At 39.3% G+C, this 22,637-nt stretch overlaps 1 protein-coding gene across 1 annotated transcript in view; it reads left to right on the top strand.

The window, feature by feature from the left end:
* The first annotated feature begins 261 nt into the window (after positions 1-261).
* PAWR (pro-apoptotic WT1 regulator) overlaps positions 262-22,637 on the top strand; it is a 90,727-nt gene continuing 68,351 nt past the window's right edge. The window contains exons 1-2 of the mRNA XM_003906823.5: positions 262-474; positions 971-1,633. Coding sequence (XP_003906872.2) covers positions 1,118-1,633 — 516 coding nt within the window. The 5' untranslated portion in view covers positions 262-474; positions 971-1,117. The remainder of the gene's footprint in view (positions 475-970; positions 1,634-22,637) is intronic.

Here is a 22,637-nt window from a genome sequence, read left to right as displayed (position 1 = left end):
CGGAGTCGGAGGCGCCGGGAGGCCGGACGCCGCGAGGCTGCTAGCCCAGGAATGTGCGGTCCAACCCGCCGGCCGCGGGCGGAGCGCGGCGGGCGCGGTGTGGTCGGCGACTGGTGCGGAGTAGAGGACGACGGGCGCGAGGCGGGCTGCAGCGGCGGGCGGGACGCGACGCCGCGCACCTGAGCGCCGGGGGCGGGGCGTCAGCGGCCACGACCCTTCCCACTGCGCGCCGCGCCCCTCAAGCGTCGCCTCGGCCTTTTCCGCTCGTGCTTCGGCGCCACTCGGCTCCCTTCCCGCCCCTCGCTCCCTCCCTCCCTCCCTCTTCTCCCTCCCTCCTGTCCTGGGACTGCCTGGAGCTCTGCACCGCGAGTTTGCCGCGGCACTTTCCGCGCGGCGGAAGAGCGCGCGCCAGCTTCGGCACACCTGGGTGCCCGATCCCAGCCACACGCCTCGTCCCCTACAAGCTCCTCCGAGGTAAGGGGCTGCCCCGCCGCTCGCTCACACCCGGCCCTTTCCCCACTCCGCGGGACAGCTGGGTCCCCGCCTCCTCTTCGAACCGACTAGGAACTCCGCGCCTCGCCTTGGGAGTGGGAGTGTAGCTGGCGGGGACCTCAGACCGGCGGTGGCCAGAGCGCGGAGCAAGCGATACGACGGGCCGACAGGTGGCGGGTCTGGCCGTAGTACCTCGGCCGCCGCGGGCGCGGACCCTGGTGGGGACGGGGCTGGCGGGCGGGCCGACTAGGGGGTGGGGTCAGTCCTCTCTCCTCCCTTCGAGGGGGCGGTGATCGTCGGGGTCCGCGCTGTAGGTGCGTGGGAGAAACTTCGCAGGGTGGGGAGCCGGCTGCTGCTCGCCGGTAGGGACTAGTGGGCGCGCTCTGGGTCTCCGAGGGGCGCAGCCTGGGGCCAGACCTTCGGGTCGGGCGGGGATCTTACGCTTCCCTTACCCGCCCCCTTTTGTCTTTCCCCTCAGCCCCGCCGGCTGCTGGGGGAGCGGCGGCCGTCCCGCTCCTGGAGGTCGTCCCCTGGCATCCTCGGGGCCGCAGGAAGGAAAAGGAGGCAGCGGCCGGGGCCCTGGTGGGCGGCCTGAGGTGAGAGCCCGGCCAGCCCCTCTGGGAATATGGCGACCGGTGGCTACCGGACCAGCAGCGGCCTCGGCGGCAGCACCACAGACTTCCTGGAGGAGTGGAAGGCTAAACGCGAGAAGATGCGCGCCAAGCAGAACCCCCCGGGCCCGGCCGCCGCGGGAGGGGGCAGCAGCGACGCCGCTGGGAAGCCCCCCGCGGGGGCTCTGGGCACCTCGGCGGCCGCCGCTGCCAACGAGCTCAACAACAACCTCCCGGGCGGCGCGCCGGCCGCACCTGCCGTCCCCGGCCCCGGGGGCGTGAACTGCGCGGTAGGCTCCGCCATGCTGACCCGGGCGGCCCCCGGCCCGCGGCGGTCGGAGGACGAGCCCCCAGCCGCCTCTGCCTCGGCTGCACCGCCGCCCCGGCGTGACGAGGAGGAGCAGGACGGCGTCCCGGAGAAGGGCAAAAGCTCGGGCCCCAGTGCCAGGAAAGGCAAGGGGCAGATCGAGAAGAGGAAGCTGCGGGAGAAGCGGCGCTCCACCGGCGTGGTCAACATCCCTGCTGCAGAGGTGAGCCGGCAGCTTCTTCCCGGTGTCTTCCTCCTGGGAGCTACCCGGGGCCCATAGTTTGCCTCCTCTGGCTGGTGCTTGTCCATTCACCGAGTTAGGCAGGCAGTGGGTGATGGAGTTTTACTCTGAACAAATGCCTCCTGGAAAGTTCCCCAAACTCAAGAGTAGGACACGTGCTTTTCAGGCTTCCTGGCCAGATCTCAGATCCAGGATCCTTTTTTACCGTGGTAGAAAGACAACTTGTGGCTCCAGGACTTGCCCACCTGGACTTGGCTGCTTGTGCTTGATCAGTTAGAAAAATTGATTAATGGTGGTGACGACATTCTCTAGGGTCCCACGCGCCCATGTGAAGTTACCAGTTTATTTCTCCTTTCTTACCAATGTTTAATAGCACCTGTAAAGAAAATGTGGCCTTAGCAATATCCGAGACAGATATATCTTCCAGTGAACTTAAGATGAGTATATCCGAATGAATACATTCACTGTTTTATATATAAATCAAATGTTTATAAGTTGTGCTCCTAAACACACACACAGTTTTTTTCTGAGTGATATTTACGACAACAGGGATGCTTTAATAACCCACAATTCTGTTCGCTCAGACGATCTCTTTTTGAGTACTGTGTCTGAAACACATACGTGGTAGGGTTTTTTGTTTGTTTCGGGTTGTTTGCAGTTTTGAGTATTTTCAAAACGTAGCTGCAGGTAGCAGCATCTTCCATTAGAGTGACTGGTAAAACATTTTTACTAAGTGTATAATCACACCTCCCTCAACCAGAAACAAGACAAAACAATCTCAAACAAGTTTTGGTTACTTTGATAGTAGCTCATGGATTTGAGGAAGTGGTTCAACACCTGGTTTCACCTAAAATACATGCATCTTTTTCTCATTGACTCTTTAGCTTTCACGTTTTCTTCTTCTGGCTTTCTAATTTTACTTAATTTTGTCACCCAGTAAATAACTATTTCGAATTTACTAACTTTAATTGTGGTTTAAGTAAAAGCATTTGCAATAAGTTAGAGTGTATATTAAATATACCTAAATTTTTAGTATTATGATTTCCATACCTGGAAAATCATAGTGTGTCTTTGTAGGATGGATTTATATGAGCGTTTCAGAGATTTTTATCAGCCAGCAAAACTGTCCTCTGCGGTTTGCTACTTGCACAAAAGGTCTGTTATTCATTAAATTGCTTTAGAAGGAATTCATAAGAGTGGTAATCAAATTTCCAGGTTTTTTTTTTTTTTTTTTTTTAGTTAAAAATGTGAAGATTTAAGGGGAAATTGAAGACAAGGCTTTGGAAAAGCTACATTCCTCAACTTGATTTTTAGAAGTCGCTGATGGTCCAAATAAAAGAATTTGTCATTTTCAATCTTTTCCTGATTGTTTATCTAACAGGGGTCTTATTTCGGGAAATATCTTGGCAGATGTTAAACTTGACTTTTTTCTGGCTGCATGTGCTAAAATTATTTTTCAAGTACTTTTTTTTTTTTTTTTTTAAAACAAGCATAATGTTTCCTAGGGGAAGTAAGTAGAGTGTATCTTGTGAGATCCTAAGAAACATCTTTTGTTAATATCCCTGCTTTGAGTAAGAGAACATAGTGCTGAGAATGTAGATGACTCCCCACTACAATGGAGTCTAATACTCTGGAATGTTTTTCGTTTGGGTGTTGGCAACTCCTAAATTTAATCTTCCTTAAAAACAAACAAACCAACGGTACCTTTTTTTGTCTGTGGAATTTGAACCTTTTTTATTGAATAGGGAATTGAGGACTGCTTTCTTTTAGTGGTAACTATGGCTCTATCCGTTTCAAGCTGCAGGACCCAACAAAACAGTAATGTTTTACCACAGTATCTAATTAACAGACATACTTCTTGAGTGCCTCCTCCTCATATTTTCATATTTTTCAAAACAACTTATGTATTTCAGATGATTTTAATAGTGGTAAAATAGATGATGCAAAACTTTAAAGCTGAGCCATTTCCATGTCTTTATATTGTTGCTTTTTTAGAATTGTGTGCCATTTCTCCTAGTAGTTTCAACATTGAGAATACCAGTTGCCGTGGAGTTTCTTGTGTAATATTTAATTTAACACCCCTATTTTAAAAAGCCATACATATTTTGCAAATTTTTCGGTATGAAAATATGTAAAAAGATGAAAATGATCAATCTCTCTATATTCAACAGTAGTCTTTATTTTATCTAATGTCGCGTAAGACTCTTATTTTCAGACATGATTCCCAACCAAGTTTGTATTAGTAGATTAACATGTAGTTCGTATGTAGAGATCTTGTTTTAATGGTGGATAAACATTAAGTTCCTTCAAGGAAGTACTTACGAAACTTCTGTGTGATACATGACTTTCATTACCTCATTTTACAAGTTATATAGTGTGTATATAATACTGTTATAAAGGTACCTGACAGCAGCTAAAGATACCAGAATTGACTAGAAGATAGTTATAGGCAAGGAACCAGGTCAAAAACTGAAACTAGCCGTTTGGGAGGTAGGAAACTGGGTAGTTACTGCATGTGGTGGCTAAAGTCGAAATACCCAGAGCTTCTTTAATGAGATAAAATTTAATAAGAGATTTAAAAAAATCCTTTTTTCTAAATTTTTACATTTTCTATTTTTTGGTAGTAATTCACCCGAATTGGGTAATTTGGACATGGCATACTTCTTGCCAATAATTTTTATGTGTGTTTATCAGATCAGTCAACTGTTTATTACATACCTGTTAAAGACACTATCCTTCAGTGGAGAAAACAAGAATACGGCAGTGTATATTCTCAAGGAGCAAGGCTATAATCTAGGAAGAAGGATAAGGCATAATTACATGAAAAAATTTAAGTACTGAGTTAACAGTTTGAAAGTCATCTTAATGAAACATGTAACTATTGGAAATAGTGTGTGTTTAAAGGGAGGGGATGATTGGGCTGGGAGAAGGTATTGAGGATGAGAATCTTGACCTGAGTCTTAAACTTTTCAGTACCTGTATATTTTTACTTATATTCTCACATATGTACATGTATACATAATTGTTTGTATAGTATATTAAGTATCATGATGCAGTGGTTCTTAACTTGAGCAGCACATTGATAGTATGTTAGGATCTTTAAAAAGTTTGCTCATGCTAGTTCAATTCCTTGCCCTCTTTGTCCCTTCACCCTACCCTGTAATAATTGAATGGGTCTGGGATGGATCCCAGGCATTAATATTTTTAAAAGTTCCCCATTTGATTCAAATGTGAGTCAGTAGTAAGAACTGTTGGGCTGCAGTCTGGGTATAGAAATGAATAGGACATAAGCCTTGCCCACGAGGTGCTCTCAGGTAATATAAGGAAATGTGAAAAGTAGAGTAGTAAGTACAGCTTAGTGCCTGAGCAAGGTACCTAACCCAGGGAGTAGGAGTGACAGTTGAAGAAAGCTTCCTAGACAGTTATATACTTGCTTTCAGGGTGTTTGTGAAGTTACTGCCATTGAGTAGGGTTGTGTGAATGGGTTAATGGAGATGGTTGCCATAGAAAATAGAATCTTTGAATAGGTAGAGGTGGCACTGAAGTTTTGGTTTAAGTGTAAAAGTTAACATATATAGTATTTAAAACTTCTGTTTTAAAATAGTGGTTGGCTAAAGTGGTTTAACTTCAGTGGTTGGCTAAAGTGCTTTATGTACTGAAGTTCAAGCAGTCTCATGTGGTAGTTACACTGTTTATCCCCATTTTTAGAGGAGAAAATGAAGACTTAGAGCTTAAATGATTCAAGATCACATAGAAAGTAAGTGATAGAGCAATATTTTAAATATTTTGTGTATTTTGTGTGTATGTATATATCTAGGAAAAGGAGAGTTTTTAAACATTAACCTACCTTTCATTACTGAGCATATTTCCCTAGACTTTTATAAAACTTTTTTTTAAAGGTTATCTGAATTAATTCAAATATTTGAATGAGGAAAACAGTAAAGGTATGGAATTGAATAGAATTTCAGGTCAAATTTGTGTACTCAGAGATTGCTTCTGACCCTCTAACCTATAGTGTGGCAAAATTTTGAACACCAGGCTCTTGGCAAAATGTAAATTTATTTTTGGCTAGTGGTCAGAAAATGTGAATCTTTGATTTTACTTAAGTGATAAATTGTTTTTCTATCAAAATGGGATCATAACACCTACTCCATAGTTTGAACTTGTGTTGGTGAAAGGGAAGATAAAGGAGCATTTAACATATAGAAAGCACTTTTAAGTGAACACAGGTTAGGTCATAATTATTTAGTATGTGTATTGAATATAGGACAAGTTCCACTTAGTAAACTTTATAAATCCAGGTGGATTAAGAAATGCCTTTTGTTATTCCCATTATGCTCCAGACTGTCTACCTTTCTATGTGATGAGTCAGGAGAGAAACTAATAATGACTCAGAGTTGGAGAAAATTTGATTTGTGAATGGGGTACATATAGTGTAAACACAGACTGCTTAGTGTAAAACCTGGGCTGATATTAGCCCAGCTTTCCTAAATGTTTGAGCTCACTTGTAAAGTAAATTGAAATTTTAATATTATCAGGATTTGTACTGAGTTGTTTGAACTGGGATGCCATTTCTCATAAAAATAATAATTACATAATTAAAGTAGTTGACATTTATGATGTGCTTATTAAGTGCCATGCACCTTTCTAAGCACTTGATATACATTAGTGCATTTAATTCTCACCACAGCCCTATGGGAAAATGGGGAAGAGAGGGTATGTTACTTACTTCAGGTCATATATGTAGTGAGAAGTAGATTAGAGATAGTCTGCACTCACAGTCTTGTGCATAATAAACCATCTTACTGCACTTCAGTGTATTACATACTGTATACCTAGTTTAAGAAATACAAAGAGTATTTTAGTGTTAAATTGTTAGTATATGACTATAGAATTTGAAAATAGTCCTATTTTTATAGAAGATGGGTGAAGTGAGACTTTAATGGAAAATTTTGAGAACAAATGAATATATAGACACTGGCATTAAAATTCTTATTTAAAATCGTTATCCAGCTAGTGGCCTGTTTATACTGTTTCCTTCCTTCCCTCCTTCCCTCCTTCCGCTTTTTTGAGATGGAGTCTTGCTCTGTTGCCCAGGCTGGAGTACAGTGGCATGTGGTGTGATCTCAGCTCACTGCAACCTCCACCTCGCGGGTTCAAGCAACTCTCCTGCCTCAACCTCCCAAGTAGCTGGGACTTCAGGTATGCACCACTACGCCCAACTAATTTTTGTATTTTTAGTAGAGATGGGGTTTCGCCATGTTGGCCAGGCTGGTCTCAAACTTCTGGCTTCAAGTGATCTACCCGCTTCAGCCTCCCAAAGTGCTTGGATTACAGGTGGGAGCCACTGCACCCAGCCTATTTATGCTGTTTATTATTATTTCCGCATTTTTTTTTTTAGCACCTATGATGTGTGCCAGAAAATAATTACGCCATTTAATAGCAAGGTTGATATAATGTTTTACAAGTATAAAATTATTGGCAAATATTAGAGTTTGACATTTTCTCAGTGCTTTTTTCTTTTTTTGTAAAATTGAGATACAATTCACATACAATAAAATTTACCCTTTTAAAGTGTACATACAGTTCAATGGTTTTTTTAGTATTCACACGGTGTGCTCTTAAGTGCTTTTATATTTTCATCTTTATTTTTCATTATGTTCTTAGAACCTCTGGTCCCTAAGTTTTAGCTTTCCTTTCAGTAAAGTGATAGGTTATTCAAATTATGAGAAGTCATTAACTTAAAATAATTTAATATCAGCCTTTCCCACATTTTACAGAGAAAATGAAATTATTGTAGGAGCTCCTCAATTTTAAGTTTCTTTTTTTTTTTTTTTTTGAGGCGGAGTCTTGCACTGTCGCCCAGGCTGGAGTGCAGTGGCGCGATCTCGGCTCACTGCAAGCTCCGCCTCCCGGGTTTACGCCATTCTCCTGCCTCAGCCTCCCGAGTAGTTGGGACTACAGGCGCCGCCACCACGCCCGGCTAATTTTTTGTATTTTTAGTAGAGACGGGGTTTCACTGTGTTAGCCAGGATGGTCTCGATCTCCTGACCTCGTGATCCGCCCGTCTCGGCCTCCCAAATTGCTGGGATTACAGGCTTGAGCCACCGCGCCCGGCCAATTTTAAGTTTCTTAAACTTAGGCACCCACTACCATTTGTTTGCAGTGGAATTTAGTATAATAGGTATTTATTAGGTTGGTGCAAAAGTAATTGCGGTTTTTGCCATTGAAAGTAATGGCACCAACCTAATAATTGGATTAATTTTGCAATTGGATTACTTTTGCAAAAACCTAACAATTTAACTGAGTGTAATACTTTCAATTTACTTAAATTTTTACATATCTTTCATGGAGATCTGCAAAGCTCTGTCATCTAAACATTTGGGAACACTGATTCAGAGTTAAAAAAAAAAAAGTTTCCACGCTTACCGTTTTAGCTGTAGTACTAGAATCAGTGTCCTAAAAGATGTGTCTGGGGGGATCATCTCTACCAGTATCACTTGTGCTGTTTATTTAAAATGCAGATTTCTGGGATCCACCCCAGTCTGGGTTAGGGATTTTATCTGCGAGTCTGCATTTTAACTTGAGTTAAACTTGAGTTTAACACTAAAGTTTGGGAAGAACTATCTTAAATACCCTGTACTAGTTTACTGATCCGGCAAATGAAATGAATACTGATTATCTTAACAGGATTGTTGCATGAATTAAATAAAATGATGTTTGTGAAAATGTTATAAAAATGCCCAAATCACAACTTGTAGTTACTGTATAGGTTAATTTCCTATGAGGTTGTTAAATATTCTCATTTTTTTCTTCCAGTTAAAAACTGTGCATATTTTAACAGAAGGTTGAGCTACTTGGAAATTCAAAGTACTTTGAACATTTATGTAATGTCACATACTTAGTGCAAAATGCTGTGTCTGCTTTGCCTCTTTTCCAGAATTTAGACAAGTCTAGACTACAGAAACACCTCAGATAGTTAATGTGTAATTAGAACTTTACTTTCACTCGTTTTTAATTTTTATGTATCTTTAAGTGAAAGCATATAATTGCGTTTATAAATGTATTTGATAATTAGCAACTCAAACTTTTAAAGCATTGTGTTTGCCATCTTATCAAACTATTATCAAGTACAAAATTTTTCCCCATTGATTACAAATCTTACAGGTAGACCTATAAGCATCCTTGACTGGCAATTGATTTTAAACATATTTGGTTAACTGCTGAGTCAACTTTCTGTTTAGATCTTAGGCTATTGTGTTATAGCCATATACCTGCATGTATAGAATTGAGCCTCAGCCATCTATTACATTCTCCTTAGGCTATGTAAAAATACACTGGGCACCATGGCTGAACAAAATTGCAGGAATATTTAATTTCTGAAAGCAGCAAAATCACACACTTCAGAGGTAGAAAGAGGTCCAGCAAGTTCAAATCTTAGCATGTCAGTTGACTAGTAAATGTTTATTCTGTGATAGTTTTTGGAGATTTTGTCCAGCAAAATTTTGTGGGTCACAGTGTATTTTTCAATGATAGCCTTATTTATTTTAGGTAGTTGAGGAAATAGGGTAGTTGTATTCTGAAAATTAATATTTTGTTAGGTTTTGCAGAAATGAACAGATAGGAGAGAATTTATATTGTAGATAACAATTCTGTGGCAGCTGAAACTTTGTTTTCAGGCTCTTCATAGTAAATTCTATGGGACCAGGCGCCCTAGCTCACACCTCTAATTGTAGCACTTTGAGAAGCTAAGGTGGGAGAATCAATTGAGCCCAGTAGGTCGAGGCTGCAGTGAGCTCTGACTGCTCAACTACACTACAGCCTGGGTGACAAAGTGAGACTGTGGCTGGGAAAAATCCAAACAAAACAAAACTCTAGGGGGACTAAGAGAATAGGATAAATAAACATAATAATATACAGCTTGAAATATAGAACTGAAACAGATAAAATTAACTTAAAAAGACATCTTTTAGACTAAGCTTATCTGTGGTCATGTAAGCAAATTACTTAATATTTTAGAATTTGCAGGTTACATAAAGTAGCAATTGATTTTCTATTATTTTTGGAGTTTTTTCCAGAATATGTTTAGTTATATTTAAAAAGAATATAAATCTCAGAACAGAGTTAACATTCAGAAGATGGTGCTTGAAGAATAGAAATGAAAAGTACAATTACATTAGCTGAAATAATCAAAGAAGTTACTTTTAGGTTTCAAATTCTTGAAATACTTCTCCATATCCTATAATGTAAACAAAAGTTGAGGTAAGTCAAATTTATATAATCCTAATTTTTTTCTGCTGGTAGAAGTAATGTGTTAAAAAGGCGATGTGTTCACTGTAGTTCCCTTATGGAAATAAATCCAAGAAAAGGTGGAAAAACCTATTATCTTATACGTATTAATATTTGTGTTTCTACTCTTATTTCTGTGAATCTGCTTGAGAAATGGAACCACATTATCGATTTGTGTGTGTACTTAACTGCTCATCATGAGTATTTTTATAATGTTATTCTATAACTTCAAAAATAGGGGTAGATGTGGATTTTTTGTTACATGTTTTTTAGAGACAGAGATCTAGCTTGTTCCCCAAGCTGCAGTACTATGGTGTGATCACTCAGCTTCAAACTCCTGGGCCCAAGCGATCCTCTTGCCTCAGCCAACCAAGCAGCTGAGAGTACAGGCATGAGCCACCATGTCCAGTTGGATGCATGTGTTTTGTGCTGTTTGATATTACAATACTTAACCGTTACTTCATTGGGAAAGGACCTTACTGCTTATCTACCTTATTATGTGGCTTTTTGGTTAGCCCATAAATAGTCTTAGATAAATAGCTATTTCTTTTCTTTCTTTCTTTTTTTTTCCCTGAGACGGGGTCTCTGTCACCCAGGCTCAGTGCAGTGGCACGATCATGGCTCAATGCAGACTCAACCTCCTGAGTTCAAGAGATCCTCCCACATGAGCCTTCTGAGTAGCTGGCACTGCAGGCTTGCACCACCACGTCTGACTAATTTTTTAAATTCTTTTGTAGAGATGGGGTCTCTACAGGCTGGTCTTGAACTCCTACACGCAAGTGCTCCTCTCGCCTTGGCCTCCCAAAGTGTTGGGATTACAGGTGTGAGCCACTCCATCTGGCCTATTTTTTTCTTTTCATATATTGTATTTCCTGAAACATTGCTCAAGAAATGTGTTTGTGCCCTTGAGCCTCACAGGTATAAATCCTTTAGATAATTGTGAAGGATGACCAGAGGTTTTTTCTTTTTTTAAACCTCTATAACCTTTGATTTCACAGGGAAATTGGTGGTTAGAGCTGCAGTAATTATAAATATACGTATGCTGTAGCTCAAATAAGTTCCTGAAACTTATCATGGTATGCAGAATTGCACAGTAAAAACTGTAGGGCGTATGTGAAAACAGAATTTGGGGCTTAACACTCAAAAACTTTGTCAATGGCATTTAAAAAGATAGAAGCCTAATAAAAACTAGCAGTTTCACACATGTTAAATGCTTAATAAATACATAAATACTACAACAAATATGACACTTTACTTTGAAAAATACCTAAACTTTTTAAAAACTATGTGTTAGAAGGATTCCAGCTTGTGAATTACGGTAGGAGGAAGGTTATCTGAAATTGGAGCGAGAGTGTTACACCAGATGTGGATGGGTGTAGCTCATAACGTATGCAGTGAACAGAGGTAACTGGCAGATGTTTGAGGCGTGTATGCGTATATTTCTATGTGACTGGGTTGTAGTTAACTGTGCCTGCTGAGCATTTCTTGCATTTGAACATAAGCAAATGCAAAATTAGTGTTATTCTCAACTTTTCCCTAACGTACGTTCATATCAGTGGCATTGGGACAAATCCATGTTTTTCTGAACAAATGTTACAGTGCATTATATGTCTACCCATACATAGATATCTGTATCCCCATCAATCTGTCTAAAATACGTAAAATGTTGTGAAAACATAGAAAACAATGGCTTGGAAAGATCAATCCAAGTAATGACATAGAGGAAAGGTATAGGAAGCAGAGAAATGGGAGTACTCATTTAAGAGTATACTAATAATGACTGCTAGGGAAATGGTGTTAGAAAAGGAAAGGAAGGATAGATTTCAGAGACATTTCATTGGCATTAAAAATTATATAACTGGGCCAGGCGCGGTGGCTCAAGCCTGTAATCCCAGCACTTTGGGAGGCCGAGACCATCCTGGCTAACATGGTGAAACCTGGTCTCTACTAAAAAATACAAAAAAAACTAGCCGGGCGAGGTGGCGGGTGCCTCTAGTCCCAGCTACTCAGGAGGCTGAGGCAGGAGAATGGCCTAAACCCGGGAGGCGGAGCTTACAGTGAGCTGAGATCACGCCAGGGCACTCCAGCCTGGGCGACAGAGCGAGACTCCATCTCCAAACAAACAACAACAAGAAAATTACAGAACTGAATGTTTTGAGCTGGAAAAATCTTTAGAGATTATCTAGCCCATTACAAAAAACAAAACATTAATTTAGTCTTTCCAGAAAGCTTTTAACTCAAAACTTAAGTTGCATTTCAACCTCAACCTTTTTCCTCTAGCTGAGTCTAGCATATCCCCCACTGCTCCTGGCCCCACCAGGCTAATACTACATCTGTATCAGAGATTTTATTTTATTACCTCTTACTTAAATACTCAGTCTTTACCTCCTGGTTCATCTTGTTATGCAGAAATGTTCCCTTAATTTTGCTTTACTTTAGCTTACTGTTTTTTCCCCATAATTGGTCAGTTTCTTAAAGGCAACGTTTTCATCTGCTGACTGCTCATTTCTTACTACTGTGTTGAAATTCATCTCTCTAAGGTTGCCTGTGACCTTTTTTATACCAGTGTCACCAAACTTGTGACCTCTTAATTGCCAAATGTGATAGCTTCTTTCATTCCATTTGTCCTCTCTGTAGCATTTGCCCTTGTCACTCCTCTCATATGCTGCAGCATTTTTTATAGATTCTTTTATAAGTTGGTTTCTTCAGAAACATTTGAATGCCTATTGTGTGCCCCAGGCTCAGTGCTATGTGATAGAAGATACTCACCAGTCTTTTTTTTTTTTTTCTTCTTTTTTTTTTTGAGATGGAGTCTCGCTCTGCAGCCCAGGCAGGAGTGCAGTGGCGCAATCTCAGGTCACTGCAAGCTCCGCCTCCCGGATTCACGCTATTCTCCTGCCTCAGCCTCCCAAGTAGCTGGGACCACAGGCGCCTGCCACCACGCCCGGCTAATTTTTTAAATTTTTAGTAGAGACAGGGTTTCACCATGTTAGCCAGGATGGTCTCGATTTCCTGACCTTATGATCCGCCCGCCTCGGCCTCCCAAAGTGCTGGGATTACAGGCATGAGCCACCGCACCTGGCTTTACCAGACTTTAAGGAACTTCTAATATTTCAGGGAAAAAGATAAATAATTATAGTTTAGTATAATAACGACTACTATGATGGAGAAAAGAACAAAGTACTACTAGCACAGAAAAGGGGGCCATGGGCCGGGCACAGTGGCTTTCACCTGTAATCTCAGCACTTTGGGAGACTTAGGCAGGAGGATCGCTTGAGCCCAGGAATTTTAGGCTGCTGTTAGCTATAATAATGCCACTGCACTTCAGCCTGGGTGACAGCGTGAGACCTTGTCTCTAACCACCACCCTGCTCGCCCCCCCCAAAAAAAAACCCCTAAAGGGAGCCATTAATTAAGGAACTCAATAAAGGCTTTACATAAGATGAGGTGGCATTATGCTTTAGGTCTTAGTTGGTAAGAAAGATTCTCCAAGTGAAGAGGGGAACAGGGTAACATTTCAGGTAGAGCAAATAGCACGTGCAAAGGCACAGAACTGGGAAGTAATAGAAATAATAACTTTATATTGCATGCCTGCTGTATGTCCAATACTGCACAGAGGGCTTACCATGGGTTACATCTAATCTTCACATTAACTCATGAGGTAGGTTTTTTATATTTATCATTTTACAAGATGAGGAAGTTGAGCTTCAAAGAAGTTAGGACTTGCCCAAAAGCCATTCTGGCAAAACTTGGCTTTGACTCCAGGTCTGTTTGGGTGCCAGTGCCCACACATTGGTTATCATTGTTGGAAATAAGCAGGATATGCTCTAACAGAGGAAATGGTGATGTTCAGAAAATTCATGGTGGGGAGCGAATGGAGAACAGTTAAAGAGGATTCATATGGACCAGTTGTGTTGAATTTTAATGCCATGCCAAAGAATTCAGACTTTATTCTGCTGTTCAGTATTGTTGACTGGGTACTTCCTTCCTCTGTCCATATCTGTTTATACAATAACTCTCACAGGGTTTGGAAATAAAACAGTTTTGTCTGCCTAATTTGAAATCATTAAAACGATTTTCTTGTTTGGAGGCAGATATTCAAGAGTAGTAAACAATGCAAAATACTGTAAAGATAACACAGTAGAATAAATAAAAATTTCCATATACATTAAAAAGAAACTAGAGGATAGGATCTAAACAAAGTTGTACCAAATGATTTCTTTTGATGACAAAAATAATTATGTAATGAATAAATTTGAGAATGAGTGGGGGTGGAGGGCAGATGCAGTGGAGGTGGGGAACTCCAGTGATACTAAATTGCTAGAGTTTGAGTCTAGTGTAATGGAGAAGTTTATAGCTTAACGTTATCCCTGAGTTTGTACTTTGCCCTGCACTTTAATATAAAACCAGTTCATTGCATTCTGATTCTTCTAGTTCATTCTGTAATACAAATGGTAGGAGTACAAGTGCTTAAGGATGGGAATTGCCTTTGAATTTTTCCCTATATATTACTTGTTTAACTTCTACAAGTGTTTTCTCCCTCCATACTTCCTTCTTTCCCAGTAGTATCTTAGAGGAACCAAAGAGCATCTCCAAACCATGTTTTAGGAATAGTGTTCAGAAAATTTGAAATAAAATAGCAAATATAGGATTTGATTTCTACAAAAATCAGTTGTAGAATATTATTTATAAATTTAACGAATTTTCTTCCATTTTTATTTTTATGCATTGGGATTATATTCTATGTACATTCTTATAACCTGCCTTTAAACTTGACATTGTTGTATTATTTCATTTTAAGCTTTTTTTAAAAGGAGAAATGTTAATTATTACTTTTTTTGTTGTTTCATAAACATTTTTGTTTCATAACATTTTTATTGGATAGTGATTCTGACTATCCAGTGATAACTAGTACTTTATATTTTTGGAATACAATTCTTTGAAGCCACACACAAAATAATTGTATTTATATATCCAGAAATTTAATCATTCTACAGATATTGTTACAACATTTTTGTTATCAGTATCTTTACAAACATCATAGATGTGTTATTCCTAATGTCTACAGAATATTCTCTAATTTGGATGTTCTGGTATAGCTAGCATACATTTACTACCTTGTTAGTACATGTTAAGACACTGTACTAGGCCTTTTGAACGCTTGAGGTAATATAGTTTTTCTGTTACCAGCACTGCTAGGATTTGGACAAACTAATTTTTGTCCTTGAGTACTTTATAATCTAACCCAGAAAAACAAGATTATATAGGACAATTCTTGAACATTAAAAAATGAGTAGAATAAAATGTTAAATGTTAGGTCATACTCTTGGTACAGATATTTGAGAGATTCCTGGAGGATTGAATGGTCCAGGTAATTTTCTGGAGGGAATGTGAGATTTGAACTGAATCTTTTTTTTTAAATTTTTTATTTTTTTGAGATGGAGTCTTGCTCTGTCGCCCAGGCTGGAGTGCAGTGGTACGATCTGGGCTCACTGCAAGCTCCACCTCCTGGGTTCACGCCATTCTCCTGCCTCAGCCTCCCAAGTAGCTGGGACTACAGGTGCCCGCCACCACGCCTGGCTAATTTTTTAATATTTTTAATAGAGGCGGGGTTTCACTGTGTTAGTCAGGATGGTCTCGATCTCCTGACCTCGTGATCTGCCCGCCTTGGCCTCCCAAAGTGCTGGAATTACAGACGTGAGCCACCGCGCCCGGCCTTGAACTGAATCTTGAAGGACTGATAAGAAATGGACAGGTGAAGAGGAGAGTTCTATTTCACACTGTGAAAACAGAGTGGGCAGTAGTACAAAGGTGAGAATTAGTAACCTCATTGGGGTAGAGGGCTTATATTAGGAAATAGTAGGTGAAATTGAGGGAGCAGAATAGTGAAAGATCTTAAAAACAAGCCCGAAGGTTTTTGGTTTGATGTGTCTGGCTACAGGAGAACTTGAGCAGGATATGTTCATATTGTGAGAGCAAAATTTTAGTAAGATCAACTATTGCGCTGTGGTACAAAGCAGATTAGAAGAAGGAGAGAATAGAGGTAAGGAGATTAGTTGGGAGGTTGTTGCCATGCTCTAGTTGGGGAGATACTGTGTTTGAAATCATAGAACACTATAGTAGAGAATACAGTTTATTAATACGTTTTCAGTTTTATGACTATTTAATTGACTATTAGTGTCTTCAGTTGGAGTACATAGGGGAGCTTATTATTATCTTGAGTCACATGATAATTTGAAAGACTGATTAAATCAGAAATTGCTTATACTACAGGCTGGCTTTTAGAATATTTTATTAATTATGGGTGAAGAAAGATATTTGCATTTTTGAATAAGCAGGCCATATTAATGTGAGATTACAGTTGTGTGCTTTTTAAGCCTGGTACTATTCTAAGTCCTTCACATGTATTAGTTCATTAAATCTTTAGAACAGCTCTAGACGGCTCGCTGCTATTATTGTTATTATTTCTCTTTTACAGGTGAGGAAAGCAAAGCATTGGGAAGTTCATATTTCTGTTTTGAGAAATTAGTTGCTAACTTTGCACTTGCCAAAAATAAAATTCTTAATTTTTTTTTTCCTCTGTTTCCAGCTGCTTAATGGGATCAGGGTCATTTTTTCCCCTGTGCTTCCAGTTTCATAGTGGAGTCAATGTCACCTTTTAAATACTAGCCTGAGCAAAACAAATATATTAAGCTTGTTATTATTATTATTTTTTCTTCCCAACTTTTATTTTAGATTCAGGGGGTACATTTGCAGGTTAGCTGCATGGGTAATTTCATGTCATGGGGGTTTGGTGTACACATGATTTTGTCACCTAGGTAATCAGCATAGTACCCATAATATCCTTACCCTCCTCCCACCCTCCACTGTTAAGTAGGCCCAGTGATTATTGTTTCCTTCTTTGCATCCATGTATACTTAATATTTAGCTCTGACTTATAATTGAAAACATGCAGTATTTGGTTTTCTGTTCCTGCGTTAATTTGCTTAGGATAATGGCCTCTAGCTCCATCTATATTGCTGCAAAGGACATGACTTTATTCTTTTTTATGGCTGTGTAGGATTCCATGGTGTTTACCACATTTTCTTTATCCAATCAATTGTTAATGGGGATCTAGGTTGAATCCTTGTCTTTACTATCGTGAATAGTGCTGCAGTGAACATGTGTATTCGTGGTAGAATGATTTATTTTATATATTTATATTTATTTTATATATGAGAGACAGGGTCTTGCTCTGTCACCACATTGGAGTGCAGTGGCATGATCCTAGCTTACTGCAACCTCCACTTTTCAGGCTCAAGCAATCCTCCCACCTCAGCCTCCCTAGTAGCTGCAAACACAAGTGCGCCACCACGCCCAGCTAAAATTTTTTGTATTTTTAGTAGAGACAGGGTTTTGCCATGTTGCCCAGGCTGGTCTTGAACTCCTGAGCCCAAGCGATCCACCCACCTTGGCCTCCAAAGTGCTGGGATTACGGTCGTGAACCACTGTGCCTGGCCCTGTGGTAGAATGATTTCTAATCCTTTGGGTGTATACCCAGTAATGGGATTGCTGGGTCTGGACAGTAGTTGTGTTTTAAGTTCATTGAGAAATCTCCAAACTGCTTTCCACAGTGGCTGAACTAATTTAAATTATCACCAGCAGTGTTTAAGTGTTCCCTTTTATCTGCAACCTCACCAACATCTGTGGATTTTTGACTTTTTAACAGTAGCCATTCTGACTGGTATGAGATGGTATCTTATTGTGGTTTTAATTTACATTTCTCAAATAATTAGTCATATTGAGCATTTTTCTCATATGTTTGTTGCTACGAGTATGTCATGTTTTGAGAAATATCTGTTTCTGTTCATGTCCTTTGCCCACTTTTTATTGGGGTCATTTTTTTTCTTTTTTCTTTTTTTTTTTTTTGCTTATTGATTTGCTTAAGGTCCCTGTAGATTCTGGACATTAGACTTTTGTTGGATGCATAATTTGCAAATATTTTCTCCCGTTCTGTAGATTGTCTTTTTACTCTATTGATAATTTATTTTGCTGTGCAGAAGCTCTTTAGTTTGATTAAGTCACACTTGTCAATTTTTGTTTTTGTTTCAATTGCTTTTGGAGTCTTCATCATGAAATCTTTGCCAAGGCTGATGTTCAGATATTTCCTAGATTTTCTTCTAGGGTTTTCATAGTTGCAGGTTTTACATTTAAGCCTTTAGTCCATTTGAGTTGATTTTTTTTTTTTTAATCTGTTGAAAAGAAGTGGTCCAATGTCAATCTTATGCATATGGCTAGCCAGTTATCTCAGCACTATTTATTGAATAGGGAGTCCTTTCTCCTTTGCTTACTATTGTTGGCTTTGTCAAAGGTCAGATGGTTGTAGGTGTGCAGCTTTATTTCTGGAGTTCTCTGACATGTTCCATTGGTCCATGTGTTTGTTTTTATACCAGTACCATGCTCTTTTAGTTACTGTAGCCTTGTAGTATAGTGAAGTCCGGTAGTGTGATGCCTCCAGCTTTGTTCTTTTTGCTTAACATTGTATTGGCTATTTGGGCTCTTTTTTGTTTCCAGATGAATTTTAGAATTTTTTTTCTAATTCTGCAAATAGTATCACTGATAGCTTGTTAGGAATAGCATTGAATTTGTAAATTGCTTTGGGTTGGGTGGCCATCTTAACAATACTGATTCTTCCTATCCATGAGCATGGGATGTTTTTCCATTAGTTTGTGTCATCTCTGATTTCTTGCAGCAGTGTTTTGTAATTCTCATTGTAGAAATCTTTCACCTCCCTGGTTAGCTTATTCCTGGGTGTTTTATTCTTTTTGTGGTTGTTGTGAATGGGATTACATTCTAAGTAGAAGAATTTAACCTTGTGAAGTGCTTATATGAGGAATAAAAAATGCTACCATAAAGTATATTACCTATTTTTAGCTCTTTAAGTTCTCACAAATCTCAGACCTCTGAGAAGGTGGTGCTGTTTGGCTGATACTGGGTTACTGAGTTTGAAAGAGGAGCTCAGACTCAGCTCTTTGAGGAGAGGCCTCCAACTGGCTGGTAACGGAGTCACTGAGGGGCACAATAAGGCTGCTTTCAGCTGTTGCTACTTGAGTGAATGCTGCTATAGTGAATAAGTCAGGCTCAGGTGAAACTGACAGGAACAGGAAGCAAACTTGAAGAACAAATCACTTCTTCCTTCTCCAGCCTTGGTTTCCTTCTCTTTCTTTGTATTGGTAGAGACTGACAGAAATATGATTAATTTGACTCACTTAATAATGGTTGTGGTAAATGAGAAATTTGACATCTAACTTGATATTTGATAATATTAGGTAATCATTGTTAGTTATTTTAGTTTTGATAATGTTGTAGTGTGTGCTGTAGAAGAATTGTTTTAGAGATATATATTGGTATATTTAGAGAAGAAATGCCTGGGATTTACATCCAAATAATATAAGACAGGTGGTGGTGGGAAAGTAATAGAAGTATAAATGAAATTGATACTTGCTGAAATTGCCGTAATGGACAAATTAGGATTCATTTTATTTTCTCTACTGCTGTATATGTTTGAAATACAGAAAAAAGTATTAAAATCATTTCTTTTTGGTGATACATTCAAGTTAATAAAACTGATTCTCGTTGAGGAGTATGAGTGTGATCTAATGCACACAATAAACTTGGTGATAAGTACCTTGGAGAGGATAAAACAGGGAGATAGGCTACAAAGTAGAGGCTGCAGAGTGGTGGTAGCACTTTAGGGTTGGCAAGGAAAGCCTCTATGGAGCTAGGTATTTAGTTCCAAACTTTGGAAGGATCCAGTTAGGTAAAAATCAGGGCAAGGAACTCGGGTATTAAAAATGTTCTAGGTAGGAGAATCGGAAGAGATTGTGAGGAGAAACAAAACAAAACATAACAAAATGTTACAGGTAGAGGGAACAGACATTACAGAGGCTTTGAGGCAGGAAATTTCAAGTATTCAGCTTACAGCAAAAGTTGGGTAGGTGAGAAGAGAGAGAGACCAGGTCATGGTAGAGTTTGGAGTTTAAATGCGGTTGGGAGCTGCTTGTTGGTTGAAGCAGAGGAAGTACTTGATCTAATTTTTGTTTCAGAAAGATCAGTTTAGGTTGTAGGTAAAGAAGGGGCTCTGTTTGTGGGAAGGAGAGAGAGGGCAGACGACTACAGCAATACAGGGGAGAGTGACCAGGTGGGAGGTAGGGGCCATGGAGAGAAGAGATTGCATATGGAATATGTTTTATAGATAGAGCTGACAGCACTTTCTGTGAGAAGCAGAGCAATCAAAATAATAATTAGGTTTTACTTTAGAGCAATTGGGTGGATGCTGATGCCATTAACTAACAATACTTTACACTGCTATTCGTGCAGTAAAAGAATGTCATGCAGAACTATAGCTTTTTAATATTTTTATTTTTAGAGGTAGGGTCTTGCTATGTTGCCCACGCTGGCTTTGAGCTCCTGGGCTCAAGTCATCCTCTTGCCTCAGCCTCCCAAGTAACTAGGATTACAGGTGCACAACTGTGCCTGGCTGTAGCCTTTTTATAGAAATTATGATTGAGCCTCTTTATAAATAATCTTAACATTTTGAGTATATGCTAGGCATTGTTCTAAGTTCATTACATGTATAAGCTTATTTAATTATCCTAAAAAATTATATGAACTATTTGTCTTTATATCCCTTGTATCAAGCAAACTGAACAATTAGCATGATAAAAAACTTACCCCGTAAAAAAAAGCATACACCATGACCAAGTACAGTTTATCCCAGGTATGCAAAGCTGGTTCAGCATTTGAAAATCTATTAATGTAATCAATCACATCAACAAGCTAAAGAAGAAAAATCTCATATTAATAGATGGAGAAAAAGTATTTGACAAGATCCAATACCCATTCACAGTAAAACTTCTTGGTAAACTAGGAATAGATGGGAATGACCTCAGTTTGATGAATATCTACAAAAAGCTATAGCCGTATATTTGAATTTAGAGAAGCCACTTCTACGCTAACTACACATAAGCGTTATGTTTCTAGTATAGAATATTGATTAAAACCTTTCCTGTTTTGAGGAAATCTAGCCACATGATTCTCCTAGTTGAAGGGATTTAATCTTGAAATTGGTGGAATATTTTAGGTGGTAAATTGATTAGAGAAAAGATATTTCAATTATGTTGTCTAGTACTTAGTACTTTCCATTTTGTTGAATTAGAGTTTAAAACAACACCAACTTTAGGCTGTAGTGGAATTTAAAATTAGTATTTGAATGTAGTGTTCCCCCCACCCTTTTTTTTTTTTTGTTCTAAGGTCTTGCTTTTTGCCCAGGCTAGACTTGAACTCCTGGGCTTAAGCAGTCCTCCTGCCTTAGCCTCCAGCGCGGCGGGGACTACAAGTTCATGCTACTGTGCCTGGCTAATGTTTTTCCTTTTTAAGCTAGGTTTTCCTTGACAGTCTACTTTAGTATCCTTAATACTTAGCTCAGTGCTTGACATGTAGGATTAAGAAGGTGGTTCTGTCAACTAGGGAAATAATGGGAAAAAAAAAACTCTAAAAAAGAAAGTGGCAAACATATTCTGATATGGAAATTATTTCATTTATAAATTGTGTTTTCTCCTAAGGTTTTGCTTTAAAATCACAAAATCTTGAAGTACACTTAAAATTTGAAGTTCAGTTTGTGATAGCCTTTTTTTAATTGTGAACTGAAGTTTTAATATTTGATACTAGAGAGTATCTGCCGATAATTTTGTGTAGTTATAAGAAAGGTTCAGTTACAGTCATTGCTATTACCTTGATATTTTGTAAATTACTCCCTTTGTAACATTTGCTGTCTCAGGAAAATTTTTTTTAATGTCAGATGGAATTTTCAGAATGAGTTGAATGAGATATTTTGGCATTTTGAAACCTAATGATTTTCTATGAAGTATTTTTATTATTACTCATTGCATTATTTTTCCCAAGAAAAAATGATGTATAATAGTGACACGTAAGATGGACATCCTCCTGGTGAAATATATTACTCTTTTGATTTTATTTTGGTTTCAGTAACAGATTTGATAATTTGGTTTTTTAAGCTTTCATTACCTAATTCCATAATCTTTGAGAATATAATTCAACCAACCAACCAACCTTTTCTATAATTTAGTAACTTCCCTTGAATTTTTCTCTTGAACTTTGCTTATGTACTACCAGTTAGTTGCTTAAAACTTTTTGTCATTATTAAAACTATTTATGTGGCTTTTTAAAATGGGGAAAAAACAATAGAAACATGCTGTGGTGCAACGAATGAATATAGTGCGATTAACAACTTAATTTTTTTTCCCTGTTTCAAAGATCTACCCATCTTTAGCATTTTGTATGTCCATAGGTTAAAAATATTTGCATTTTTCTTGGAAAAGTAACCCATTTAAGAACAAAAAAGGCCAAGTGTAGTTGTTCACGTCTGTAATTTCAGTACTTTGGGAGGTGGAGGAGGGTGGATTGCTTGAGCTCAGGAGTTCGAGACCAGCCTGGGCAGCATGGCAAAACCCCATCTCTACTGAAAATACAAAAATTAGTCCAGTACCGTGGTGCACGCCTATAGCATGTTTGAACTGGGAGGCGGAGGTTGCAGTAAGCCAAGATTGTGCCGCTGTACTCCAGCCTGGGTGACAGAGCAAGAGACTATCTTAAAAAAACAAACAAACCCAACAAACAAAAGAATAACTGTTTATTCA

This window comes from Papio anubis, chromosome 9 (assembly GCF_008728515.1).
Source record: "Papio anubis isolate 15944 chromosome 9, Panubis1.0, whole genome shotgun sequence".
In the NCBI taxonomy this organism is placed as follows: domain Eukaryota; kingdom Metazoa; phylum Chordata; class Mammalia; order Primates; family Cercopithecidae; genus Papio; species Papio anubis.
Note: the sequence above shows the minus strand (reverse complement) of the source record. Positions and strands in the feature narration are given on the sequence as shown.